This window comes from Perissodus microlepis, chromosome 3 (genome assembly GCF_051167445.1).
Source record: "Perissodus microlepis isolate ML-2025 ecotype Zambia chromosome 3, ASM5116744v1, whole genome shotgun sequence".
Lineage (NCBI taxonomy): Eukaryota > Metazoa > Chordata > Actinopteri > Cichliformes > Cichlidae > Perissodus > Perissodus microlepis.
In genome coordinates, this window is record NC_140463.1 from 17,515,717 (window position 1) to 17,529,221 (window position 13,505).

Genomic DNA, 13,505 nt, shown 5'->3' on the forward strand with positions numbered 1-13,505 from the left:
CGTGAAAAGCAGAGATGAGATTCTGAGGCCGCCCAAGTGAAAGCCCTCTGCCACTTGGCTGCGCCTAGAAATCCTGTCCATAAAAATTATGAACAGAGTCAGTGACTAAGGGCAGCCCTGGCGGAGCCCATCACCCACTAGGAACGAGTCCGACTTATTTCCGGCAATGCAAACCAAGCTCTTGCAACGGTTGTATAGGGATCGAAACTCCCATGCACCCTTAAGTATCCTTGAGAGGATAAAGAGCTGGTCCAGTGTTGCGCGACCAGGATGAAAACCGCATTGTTCCTCCTGTATCTGAGGTTCGACTAGCAGACGAACTCTCCTTTCCAGCAACCTGGCATAGACTTTTCCAGGGAGGCTGAGGAGTGTGATCCCCCGTGTAGTTGGAACACACCCTCCGGTCCCCTATCTTAAAAATGGGGACAACCACCCCAGTCTGCCAGTCCAAGGGTACTGCCCCTGATCTCCACGCAACATTGTAGAGGCATGTCAGCCAGGACAGCCCTACAACGTCCAGAGCCTTCAGGAACTTGGGGCGGACCTCATCCACACCAGGGGCTTTGCCACAAAGGAGTTGTTTAACTGCCTCAGTGACCTCACCCCCGAAAATTGGCGGGTCACCCCCCTCATCCCCAGACTCTGCTTCCTCCTCTTAAGATGTGTCAGTGGGATTAAGGAGGTCCTCAAAGTATTCCTTCCACCGCCCGACAATTTTCTCAGTCGAAGTAAGCAGCGCTCCACCAGCACTATACACAGTGGAGGCAGAGCACCGCTTTCCCCTCCTGAGATGCCTGATGGTTTGCCAGAATCTCTTCGAGGCAGTCCGAAAGTCTTTTTCCATGGCCTCTCCGAACTCCTCCCACACCCGAGTTTTTGCTTCAGCCACTGCCCGAGCCACATTCCGCTTGGCCTGTCGGTACCTGTCAGCTGCCTCCGAAGTCACACAGGCTAACCAAGCTCGATAGGACTCCTTCTTCAGCTTGGTGGATTCCCTTCACCTCTGGTGTCCACCATTTGGTTCGGGGGTTACCACCACGACAGGCACCAACCACCTTGCGGCCGCAGCTCAGTGCAGCAGCTTCGGCAATTTCAGATGCTGAACATGGTCCATTCGAACTCAATGCCTGTTCAATGCTGTTGAAGTTCTGCCGGAGGTGTGTGTTGCAGATCTCACAGACTGGGGCCTCTGCTAGGCGTTCCCAGCACACCCTCACTACACGTTTAAGTGCACCGGGTCTTTCCAGTGTCTTCCCCCACCACCTGGTCCAACTCACCAACAGGTGGTGATCAGGCACCCTCCCCAGGCTTGGCTCCAGGGCGGGGCCCTGGTAACCCTATCCCGGGCAGGGTAAACTGTTCCCTCGATGTTTTCCTCATAAGGGTCTTCTGAATCGCTCTTTGTCTGGTCCCTCACTCAGGACCAATTTGCCATGGGAGACCCTACCAGGGGGCAAAAGCCCCCGGACAACATCGCACCTGGGATCCCTGGGACACACAAACTCCTCCACCACGATAAGGTAGTGATTCGTAGAGGGGCGAACTGGCCCTCCTCTCTAATTGATTTGAGAAGACATGTATTATTATTGGGAGATATCATGTCAAAATACTGCCCAACTCCTGATATATTTCACCTTTTTGGTAGCTCCATTATGTTCTCCTTGCAAGCTTGGGATGATCTGGAAAATCACATCAGATACAGTTCACGCATAAATCAAATTCCTGCATCTTTTCAGTAACTCCAGTCACACAATGAGACAGTGATGTTGTTTCAGAGAAATGAGGCCTCGTTTCTCTTTGGTTGTGAAGAACAATACAGGTATCCACTGGGGCGTCATTCAAATACGCCTCCATTGCTCGACACAGGCCTGGGGGCTTCCAGTGTCAGACGTAACATCATTACTTACTATTGACCAATGTTTTTTGTGTTTTGAGAGGAGTTTAGCAATAAAGTTTTAGAACTCATCTTTGTGATGCGTTTGGGTCTGAAACCTGCTCACCACACAGCCGTACTATGACAGAACTAGCAAAGTGTACCCAATGAAGTGGCCAGTGTGTGTATTTTTCTTGACAAGGCAGTAAAGTTTCACTTCCAGTCCAGTTTGATCATGAGTCAAAATGATATAAAATATATTCACTTTTGTCAGACACTACCAGCAGACTGAGCCTAAACTGTGTCTGGTGAAGCTTATGAAACAAGGAAAAACATGGAAGAGGTGTCAAGGAGTGCAGATTTCAGTACAGACTCTCAGTACAGAGAGCAGACTTGAACGCAGATCTCCTTTGCGATGAATTTATTTACAGTGCAAAAAAAACAACAGTTCAGTGCATAATCTTTAGGTAGTGGTATCCAAAAGGGCATCAGAAACAATACATGATCTCAACAGTACTAACAGTACTAACAGTACTGGCTGGTTTCACCTGAGACACATGAAACACATTATGAATACGTATATTTCGAGGGAGGGTCAAATGCACAGTCACAGGATTGAGGACCTCTTGCACAGGAAAAGGACAGATGAATCTAGGAGCCAGCTTCTTAGACTCCGTCCTCAGTGGTATGTGTTTAGAGGAGAGCCATACCTGTTGGCCAACTTGGTAAATAGGAGTCAGAACGCGATGATGGCCCGGCAGTCTCTTGTTCTACTCTGCTGTCCTAAACAATGTTGCCCTAGTAGCCCGCCATGCTCGCCGGCGATGACGCATGTGATGTTGCACTGATGGGACTGCAAACTCACCCTCTGTGATGGAAAGGAGTGGGGCTTGTTATCCCATCGATGCCTCGAAGGGAGACTCCCCTGTGGCCGTCGAGGTGCTAGCGTTGTGGGCATACTCCACCCAGGCCAAATGCTCGCTCTAGGAGGACTGGTTGGAAGAGGCAACGCACCGCAACATGGCTTCCAGCTCCTGGTTAGCCCTTTCAGGTTGGCTGTTAGACTGTGAGTGAAAACCGGTCTATGATGGTGAGTATGGTGGTATTACCTGCTGACGGCGGCAGTCCAGTGACAATATCCACGGCAATGTGCAACCATGAGCCATGGGAGTGGTCGCAGGTGGCCCAACAGTGGGGAGCTTGGTGCCTTGTTTTGAGCACAAATTGGCCAAGGCCGTCGCATATTCCCGGACGTCCTTGGCAAGGGAAGGCCACCAAAATAGACGTTGGAGGAATCTAAGTGTGAGATTCCGAGCCGGATGGCAGGAGAACTTTGCCGTATGTGCCCAGTGGATCACCTTGCCCCGAACAACCACAGGGACGTACTGTCTGCCCGCCTGGCCTGACCCAGGGTCTGGATCCTGCTGCAGGGCATTTATGACCAGCCTCTCGATCTCCCAGGTGACTGTCCCAATGATACAGGAAGCAGGAAGAATGGGTTTGTCCTTTTCCTCTGCATCCTCCACCAGTGAGAATTGACATGAGAGGGTGTCGGGTTCAGTGTTGCGTGAGCCTGGCCTGTAAGTAATCACAAGGCTGAAACAGGTAAAAAACAAGGCCCACCTGACTTGTCTGGCATTGAGGCGTTTAACCGCTTGAAGATAGGCAAGGTTCTTGTAATCCGTCCAAACAAGAACTGGGTGCTCGCTCCCCTCCAACCAGTTATGCCAGTCCTCTAAAGTTAAGTTTGATAGCAAGCAGCTCTTGATCCCCCACATCACAGTTCCACTCGGCCTGAGACAGACAATGTGAGAAGAAGGCACGTGGATGCAATTTACCTTCAAATCGCTGCGAGAGGACTGCCCCCACACCAGAGTCCGAGGCATCCACCTCCACCGCGAATGCTTGATTAAGGTCTGCCTGAAATAGAACAGGTGCAGAGGAAAACAGGTGTTTCAGAAGGTCAAAGGCCTGCTGCGCTGCTGATGACCACAGGAACTGCTGTTTGGGGGAGGTGAGATGAAGTCCCGAAGGACTTAATCCTCAGGGCAGGATTCTTCTCAACAAAGAAGAATCCTGCCCTGAGGGGTGATGTGGTTAGCCGAATAATGCTCGATGCAAGGGAATCCGTGATGCAACGCTCTATGGCCTTGCGCTCAGGCTTAGAAACACTGTACAAACGGCTGGTGGGCAGAGATGCGCCAGGGAGAAGATCAATACCGCAGTCATAGGGGCAGTGGGGTGGGAGTGACTGTACTCGACTCTTACTTAACACTAACCCAATTGCCAACTCACGTGTTATCCTTTCATTGAGGCCGTTCAGGAAAGCTCCTCTAAACACCTTCTCTTTCCAGCCCGTCTCCTCTACCAGGGTCCAGAACTCCATGGAGAAATCAGCCATACTCCTTCTGCCCATCATATGTTCTCTCTGAGAACATACGATGGGCAGCCATCTCCGGGCTGGAGCCCTTGTCAAAAACACACCTAAACTTATAATCTGGGTAGGAAACATTAGGATTGGTGCTTAAAACAGCTTGAGCCCACTTCAAAGCCCTACCCGTCAATAACTGAACAATGAGAGCGATCTTGGCACAGTCGGTAGCTATTATTATTCAGCTATTATTATAAATAATAGGGAAACAACTACCTATTGTGGCTAGATGTGGGTGAACTGTGGGGCTTTGTGGGCAGGACAAACCTATACTTATCCCAGGGGTGGATGGGGGTGTCCACAAGTGCTCAACACCAGGTTTGACCTTTGGGGTTCCTATATGGGTTTTTCATAGAAAACAGTGATTTGCTGGGACAAGACAGCTCAGTTGCCCATCTGTAGTTCAGCTGCCTGCATTTCCTTTAAACTTCATTCTGTGTTATCTATCTTGTTAACCACAAGTAAAACTGTGCAGGACAAAATATATGGAGAATCTTAAGTGATATGCATGTCTCTTTGAAATATGTAAAGAGTGGGCTCTGGCCTGCAGGTCCCAATTTTGATATACGTGCTGGATTGAGCCACTGACCCATGGATAGGTAGATAAACTCTCAGACTATCACCAGTTTTCACCACTGACTGCACCAGATGTCACATTATTTCATGCCAAGTTGTGGACACTGTGATGTGATCAAAACCTACCTCATATTTTCTTCCTTCTCTGGTCTGCTTCAGGTGTATTGACCAACAGTATGCTCCCACCTACATCTCCCTAAAGAAAGTGAAAACCACCACTGAGATCAACATGCTAGCTACAGAAAGCGTGTATCTGCTGCTTGTCTCACTTCTGTCTTCTTTGTTTCATTGTGAACATTCACTTGCTTTTTCTCTAAAAAACTGCACAATCCTCTATTCTGAAAATTCATACAACGTGTCAGTTACATGTGCAGAGCGTCACCTCACTGCTATTCCAGATGACATTCCTGGAAATGCAGTATCGCTCAATCTCAGCTCAAATGGCATTTCAAATATTTCCAGGATGGATTTAAGAGGTTTATCTAAGCTTGAAGCTCTATATGTTAAAAATAATTGGATTTTACAAATTGATGATGGAACTTTTGCAGACTTGGTAGAGTTAAAAGTTCTCGACTTGGGTGAAAATTTACTCACAGCACTGACAAAAAACATGTTTCAGGGTCTTTCTAAATTAGAGACCCTATCTCTGAACAGCAACATTATCTCATTTATTTCCCCTGTGGTCTTTCAGCCCCTGGTCATCTTACGTTTAGTAGATTTGAGCAATAATTACCTGCATCAAATTTCAGATATTGATTACATTGTTAAACTTCCAACTTTACAACATTTGATTATTACTCACAACAACTTTACTTCGTTTCAGTCCGATGACCTCCATGTAAATACCTCAAACCTACTCACTCTAAGTTTGGATTCAGTGAAAAAGTTCAGCATTACAAGAGACATTTTTCCTCATCTGCAGTCTCTGGACTTGCGATGCTGGTCCAAGGACATTGAGTGGGAAGTGTCAAACAAGACCTTTTTGAGGAGCCTAGCGAGACTGCACATGAGTGAAACTTCTCTTAGCTTTGAAGTGTACAGAGCGATTCTGCAGACTGCTTACTCTCTTCAAGAGTTTCAGATGGATAACATACAAAAGTGGATAGATGATGGTCTCATTGATGTTGCCTGCCAAATTCCTTCTCTAAGAACAGTTGATGTGAGAAATAGTGAAATTCACAACATAAAAGAGAACATGCTGCAGTCTTGCTCTAACCTTATTGAGCTCAACTTACCATTTAACAATATAAACAGCATGGCTGATAATGCACTCCAGTCAATGACACAGCTCAGAAGTCTGATATTACAAAATAATGAACTGTCCGAACTGCCAGTGGCCGTCCAAGGACTCCCCACATTGGAAGTCTATGAACTTAGTTCCAATGACATCAGTGAACTTTACTGTCCTTACTTCTGGAATTTAACAAGCCTAACAATACTCGATCTGAGCCACAATCAAATATCCTATATCTTTGACTGTGTTTTTCAAAATGTAAACAATTTGAAAATCTTAAATCTTGAAAACAACAAGATTGTGTCATTTATAGATACCTTCAAAGATAAATTACAGACATTGGAGTTTTTGAATTTGAGAAATATTGATATCATGAATTTCATTCAAGGAGATTTTCATAGTCTGTCTTCCCTTCAATACTTGTGTATAGACTTAGACAAGTGTGACAGTGTTGATGAAGGAGGGTTCGAAGGACTTGATAACCTCCAGATTCTTTATCTGTTAGGTGATAATTATTTTTATGACCATTTCAGTGGACTGTCAAACTTAAACACTCTGATCTTAAATGTTGTTCAAAGCCAGTCACATAACAGCTCTGAACAAAGGGATAGGCCTTTCTCAGATTTACAAAGATTGAAGAAGTTTCATATCAAGGTTCATAGAGGATATTACGATATTTCAAAAGATGTTCTCAGTGGTTTGACTTCTTTAGAATACTTAATAACAGAGGCATACTTCATGGGCTCTTTGCACCCAGACACATTTAAATACACACCGCAACTGAAACGTCTGAGAATATCTTACAGCAAGCTTTCAGTTTTAACATCTGACGTGTTCTTGCCAATTCCAAACCTGATGATACTCAACCTCTCCAACAATAAACTCAGGTCTTTGGATTTTCTAGCAGAGGCCAAACTGTCGGCACTCAGGTGGCTAAACATCAGTGACAATGAATTGTTTGTAATCAGTGAAACAGTTATCCAATCCCTTCCAGGCTTGACATATCTGGATCTATCTGCTAACCTTCTAACATGTGAATGTTCTAATTACGATCTTATCCAGTGGATTCAAAGCAGCAAACAGACACAGGTTGTTAATGCACATCAGTACACTTGCTCATTTCCTGTCAGCCAAAGGGGAAACAAATTCCTTGACTTTGGTTTTGACTCCTGTTGGATAGATGCTGCCTTGCTCTGCTTCCTTTTTAGCTCTAATCTAGTTATGCTTACTCTCCTTGCATCCTTCATCTACCACTTCCTGAGGTCACACCTCACCTATGCCTATTACCTCTTCCTGGCCTTTCTCTATGATAATAAGAGGAGGAAGAAAGGTATTCCTCACAGCTACGATGCCTTTGTCTCCTACAATGTTCATGATGAAGCTTGGGTCTACGGAGAGTTGCTTCCAGAGCTGGAGGGTCAACAGGGCTGGAAACTCTGTTTGCACCACAGAGACTTTGAACCAGGTATAGATGATTATCATTAACCTCTTTTTTTCTATTTTTCTATTTTTAGATCTATATTTAATGAAGCTAGCACACAAACTGCCTAATCTTTCCTTTAAACACTATTGTTGCCACTCTAAACTTGTACTGACAAAGATCAGTGTTTACACGACTGTTTTTTTTTTTGTTCAAAATTTTAATACAATATCTTTACACAAATACAAATGGCTGATATGAAGTCAAACAAGAATACCAATCCCACGTGACCCACAAAACAAAGTTTGAATGCTAGATCTAGATATTTTAAGACTGACTATCTGGACAAAAGCTGCAAACTGATCTTTAAACCTCTAAAAGTAGACTTTAGATGTGCTGCTCAACTTTCAAAGCATCCTACATGTAGGAAAATGAAAGATTTACTCTGGAAAATGTACAGTTAAGATTGGTCCAGTTGTTTCCTGAAATCATGAAGTTGGATTTCACATAAAAGAATATAGAAGTACAAAAACATCTGAATTCCAGAAAATATTGAATTCCAGAAAATATTAAAATTAAAGTCTGAGTCAGCACCAGTTATTACCCCAGAAGCTTATTGAATTGTACTTTGCTTGTCTATTACACAAAAAGTCCCACCAAAGGCTGTGACTGGAATTTAGACACTACTGTAGATCCTGCTATTCTCAAAAGTGAGAATACCTTTGACATGTTTTAACTCATAGAAAAGGCTACATTTTATGTTGTCTAAGGAGCTTGGAAACAATAGACTACGATGACCTGGATGACTGAGAACCTTCACAGACATACATTTTATGTTATTCACCAGTGCTGTTTTAAGTAGTAAATGTTAAAACTAGAAAAATGCTGAAATGATGGATGTCTCAGATTTTTGTTTAACATCTCAGATTTTTGTTTAATGTCTCAGATTTTTGCTTAACGTCTCAGATTTCTGTTTTTACAGGTAAGCCCATCGTCGAAAACATTACAGAGGCCATCTATAGCAGCAGAAAGACTATCTGTGTGATCAGCCCAAATTACCTGCAGAGTGAGTGGTGCTCTAAAGAAATCCAGATGGCCAGGTATGGTTACCTACGGTGGCCCCTAGAGACAAAGCACGTACAAACTCCAAAACACTTGCAAACTCCAAAACACATGCAAACTCCAAAACACTTGCAAACTCCAAAACACATGCAAACTCCAAAACACTTGCAAACTCCAAAACACTTGCAAATTCCAAAACACTTGCAAATTCCAAAACACTTGCAAACTCCAAAACACGTACAAACTCCAAAACACTTGCAAACTCCAAAACACTTGCAAACTCCAAAACACGTACAAACTCCAAAACACGTACAAACTCCAAAACACTTGCAAACTCCAAAACACTTGCAAATTCCAAAACACTTGCAAACTCCAAAACACTTGCAAAATCCAAACCACTTGCAAAATCCAAAACACTTGCAAACTCCAAAACACATGCAAATTCCAAAACACAACGGAAGTGCTCCAGGACGCTAGGGGCAGTGTTGAGCTCGATTTCCAAAATAAACGGCAAGTTTGTCTGTATGGGACGGTCTAGTCTCCGTCTCGCTTCCAGGTTGCCTAGAAACCATGATACTAACCGCTGGAAACGTGTCATACAACTTTGTTTGACAGAAATGAAGGAGAACATATTTTGTTAATTTGGTTGTTTGTTTCTACAAGAGCTTTGTGTGATTTGATAAGTATCTGAGGCTGAGACCACAGGACAGTAAAACATGATTTTTGGGCTTCATTTCTGTACTGAACAGTCATTTAAGATTAGTTAGTAAATAACAATTAGCTAATGTTGTTCATGAGACTAAAGTCATATCACTTTGGTAATGTAAATATAATATGGCCAATATTATAGTTATTATATTAATCATTATTAGCTATTACAGCAGTGAACATGAACTCTGTGTCAAATACTGAGCCTCAGTACAGATTCAAGTTGCAGTTATTTATATGTCTTATCACCTTAAATCTTCACTCAAAGACAAGTGTCTTTGACAGTGTATATATAGCTGTATCATATATAAGAGACAAATGTTGTTCCTTCAGTATGTTGGCATTACTAAATTTGGCTCATTGCTTACATATATTTATAAAAAGAAAATGTACAAGCTGTGATAACTGTTTCTGATAAAATGAAGAGTAGACTGATACATTGAATATTCCTTTATTGGGTGAGAAAATCAGACCATGTCATAACTGCTTTAAGTCATACAGAATAGATATCAGAGCCTTAAACAGGCTGACTTCTGCTAAATGGGTCAAACTGGGCAGAAAGTATATAAACACATAACATCCTTATAAAATATGATGTAACACTATAGATCAACTTACCTCAGAATATATAAAGCATATAAACAATTACAGCAATATGATGCAACAAACACAGCAGTACTACTAATCCAAAATACTCAAAGCTTCATAGAACTGAAACAAACATACTTTTCTAGCAGTCCTTCACAAACAGGGAACAGTCTGTCTATTCTCTTCATCTGTCAGCTGCTGCTGGCTCTTCCTCCTCCTCTTCCTCACACACTGCTGAGTTTGTCCTGGTGGATCATCAGGGATGCAAAGCCTCACAGATGATGTGCAGCAGTGGGTCCCTCAGTCTGTCCTCACTCTGGACACTTGCATTTGTCACACATGGAAATCAAATGTGTGATAAGCTGCAGGATTCAAACACAAGTGTAACTTATAAATGAATGTTCATACTTTTATTACACAATCAGAGAGAAAGAAACAGAGAGAGAGTGCAGGACAGACAGACAGACAGGTGACAGTCTCAGGTGTATACACTGCTACAAAACAGCACAAAAGAAGGAGGATTTAGTGTTTGTGTTATTACGAGTGCTACACAAGAAGAGTTCCCAGATGGTACAGTGGACACATGTGCGACTCCTGTGATTAAAGCATCTTTCTTTCAGCTTAATGAGTGAACCGTCAGCTCGTTCAAACACACGTTAAAGTCCGTTTGGCTCGACACCACCGAACAGAGGCAGCAATATAACATAGCTAACATTAACAGTGCAGTGAATCCTGCTTGTGCCGTGATATTCAGGACTGTTTGTGGATATATGACTGACTTTAATTATCCATAAAATCATCACATTCTCTGTAAGATTAAAGTCAACTATTGAACGGCGTATATTTTGAAGTAAAGGTTTTAAAACCAAGTTAGTACAAACATCGCTAATGTCACATAACTTTCCCGACATGTGGCCAACAGTAATGTTTTTAATGTTCTTCATTATAAAAACATTTGCGCATAAATAAGTGACATAATATTCAGTACTTACTTCTGAAAGTTTACTCTTCGGCGGCTCCGCTTCCGCCGTTTTTTTCGGCAAAATTATCCACACCACCGCCGCGCTATGAAATCTGGGATATGTTGGGCCCATCCTTAAAATTCAGGGAAATTAAGGACGCATTTGAGGGACGCATTTCGAGCAGCCTTTGAATTGGGACAGCCTTCGTCGTGTCGCTGTGACGTAATCGGCCTTAAAATGCGGCCTTTAAGGCTGCAGACCCTGAATTGGGATACAGCCCAAATCCGGTCATTGGTACTTCCTGGCTTGTGTAGTTACTAGGTAACAAAAGCTCAACACTGCCCCTAGCGTCCTGGAGCACTTCCGTTGTGTTTTGGAATTTGCATGTGTTTTGGGGTTTGCATGTGTTTTGGATTTTGCAAGTGTTTTGGAGTTTGTACGTGCTTTGTCTCTAGGGGCCACCGTAGTTACCAACTCTTTGTCCTTACATGTAATGACATTGCCAGCTTCTACACTGATTAATCTGTGTGTGATGTCTTTAGCTTCCGTCTGTTCGATGAGCACAAGGATGTGTTGATCATGGTGTTTCTGGAGGACATACCAGCTAAGCAGCTGTCTCCGTACTACCAAATAAGGAGTCTGGTGAAGAGGAGCTCTTACTTGAGCTGGCCACAGGCTGGTCAACACACTGGAGTCTTCTGGCAGAAAATACGACAAGCTCTCGAGAGAGAAGAAAACCCTGCTGAGCACACGTGCCTCCACACTGGACAGCCCATAGTCATCCACTGAAGTTTACCTGAGGTGGAAAAATCATTGTTTGTTTGTAAAAAGCAGATATAATTATTGCAAATGAGAATAAATCAGGGTATGCTTTACAGTGAGACTGACAAGTTGCTCTTCTTATCCTTTTGTATTCGAAGGAGCTTGGAAAGAAAGCGTCTGGACTTCAAGTTGCTTGAAGATGTTTCACCTCTCATCTGAGAAGCTTCTTAAGTTCTAGGGTCAAATGGTGGAGAGTCCCAGATTTAAGCCCTGTGGGAGTGTCCCTCCGAGAGGGACAATGGACCCTCTAATGATCCTCTACCTAATCACACGAGCCAAGGTGCGAAAATGGGTGTAGCTCACAATCAGCCAAGGTTTTGGGTGAGCTCATTGTGAAACCTAGCCCCACCCTATCATGTGATTTCCTGAGGTCAGATGGCCCAGGATATCCTTTGGTATCCATGTCAGATTCACCCCCTTACGTTCAAAATACCAAAATGAAGATTGCAGACATGCTCAACTTGAGGCTTCATAATGGGACTTCTCCAGCTGGTGGATAATGCTGTGCTGGCTCCATCCATCTTTCATATACAGTTTATGTAAAGAACAAGCATAGTTGTGTTTAGAGCCAAAGTTGCAAATATAAATATAAAAATGGGGTTAGGGTTGTACATATTTTTTATATTGTTATATTTAACTACTAATCAATAAGTCTATCAATAAATACTGCAATAATTAACCTTTTGTTAAAACCAGAGAAAAATCCCAATCAGCCAAATGGTTTTAGGCCACTTTCTCTGGTAAATACAGACATTAAAATTATAAGCCAAGTTCTTGCATCCCATTTAGAAAAAGTAATTCCAGCCATTATCCATCCTGACCAGACAGGTTTTATTAAAGGCAGACATTCCGCTATAAATATTTGTAAACTATTCAACTCCATGCAGCTTTCAGAGTATCAGAAAACTCTAATCTTATCAGTCGATGCAGAAAAAGCATTTGACAAAGTCTGCTGGAAATTTCTGTTTGAGTGACTATGAGTTATAGTTATTTCCCATATTCTTGTTATAATTGTGTTATTGCTATCATTGTCATTATTATGATTACTGGTGATGATGGTGAAAAAACTGAGTTAATTTTGCCTTAAGTATTATTCTGATTATTGTAATAATTCTTTCCTCAATTGCATTAATCCTGGACTGAATAGAAATTAATGTACTCACACTCGTATTTTTCTTTAAGTTCCCTAATCTGTCCTCCTCTACTCTGTATGTTGTATATTTTGTGATAATAAGAAAATAGGGAAAAAAGAAACGTTTAAAATTTTAATTGTTAGGAATTAAAATTATACTTCTATTTCAAATGCTAAATGTATTGTTCTTTTTTCTCAGTTTACATTGTTTGTATTTACACGTATGATTAATTTAACAAGTGTTACAAAATAATAACTAGTATGTTTTCCTGTTACTAACATTCATACTAACAACTGTGACACAGATATGTCTTTGGTGTCCTAATGCTTACAGGACTCAGTGTCCTTAATTACATTTAATCTTTGGTTTAATCTTCACAACAGCCCACAGCAAGTTTCCCTAGTGCTTTACCTGCCTGTCACCACTAACTGAGAGACAGTACTTTCATCTTAGACACATCAGTCATTTCAATTCATTTTGTTCTTATTTTTCAAAACAGCAAAAGAATAGGAGTAACTAACAGTTTTATATGGTTGTTAATCTTAAATGGCACACTGTAAGTGTTTGTACTATATAATTTTACAGTAAAAACTGTGTGAGAGTGGTCTATTGCTCAGTGAAAATGGCTTTTTTCTTTGCAGTTTCACAGTTTTGAAAAAGGTTCAAGTTGTTGTCATTTGCATGTTTCCTCCTGAA

At 42.3% G+C, this 13,505-nt stretch overlaps 1 protein-coding gene across 1 annotated transcript in view; it reads left to right on the forward strand.

The window, feature by feature from the left end:
* Positions 1-13,505, forward strand: part of LOC146390258 (uncharacterized) — a 28,925-nt gene extending 15,420 nt beyond the window's left edge. The window contains exons 2-5 of the mRNA XM_084923307.1: positions 5,040-7,579; positions 8,517-8,634; positions 11,397-11,655; positions 11,775-13,505. Of these exons, the coding sequence (XP_084779433.1) occupies positions 5,110-7,579; positions 8,517-8,634; positions 11,397-11,643 (2,835 nt within the window). The 5' untranslated portion in view covers positions 5,040-5,109 and the 3' untranslated portion in view covers positions 11,644-11,655; positions 11,775-13,505. The remainder of the gene's footprint in view (positions 1-5,039; positions 7,580-8,516; positions 8,635-11,396; positions 11,656-11,774) is intronic.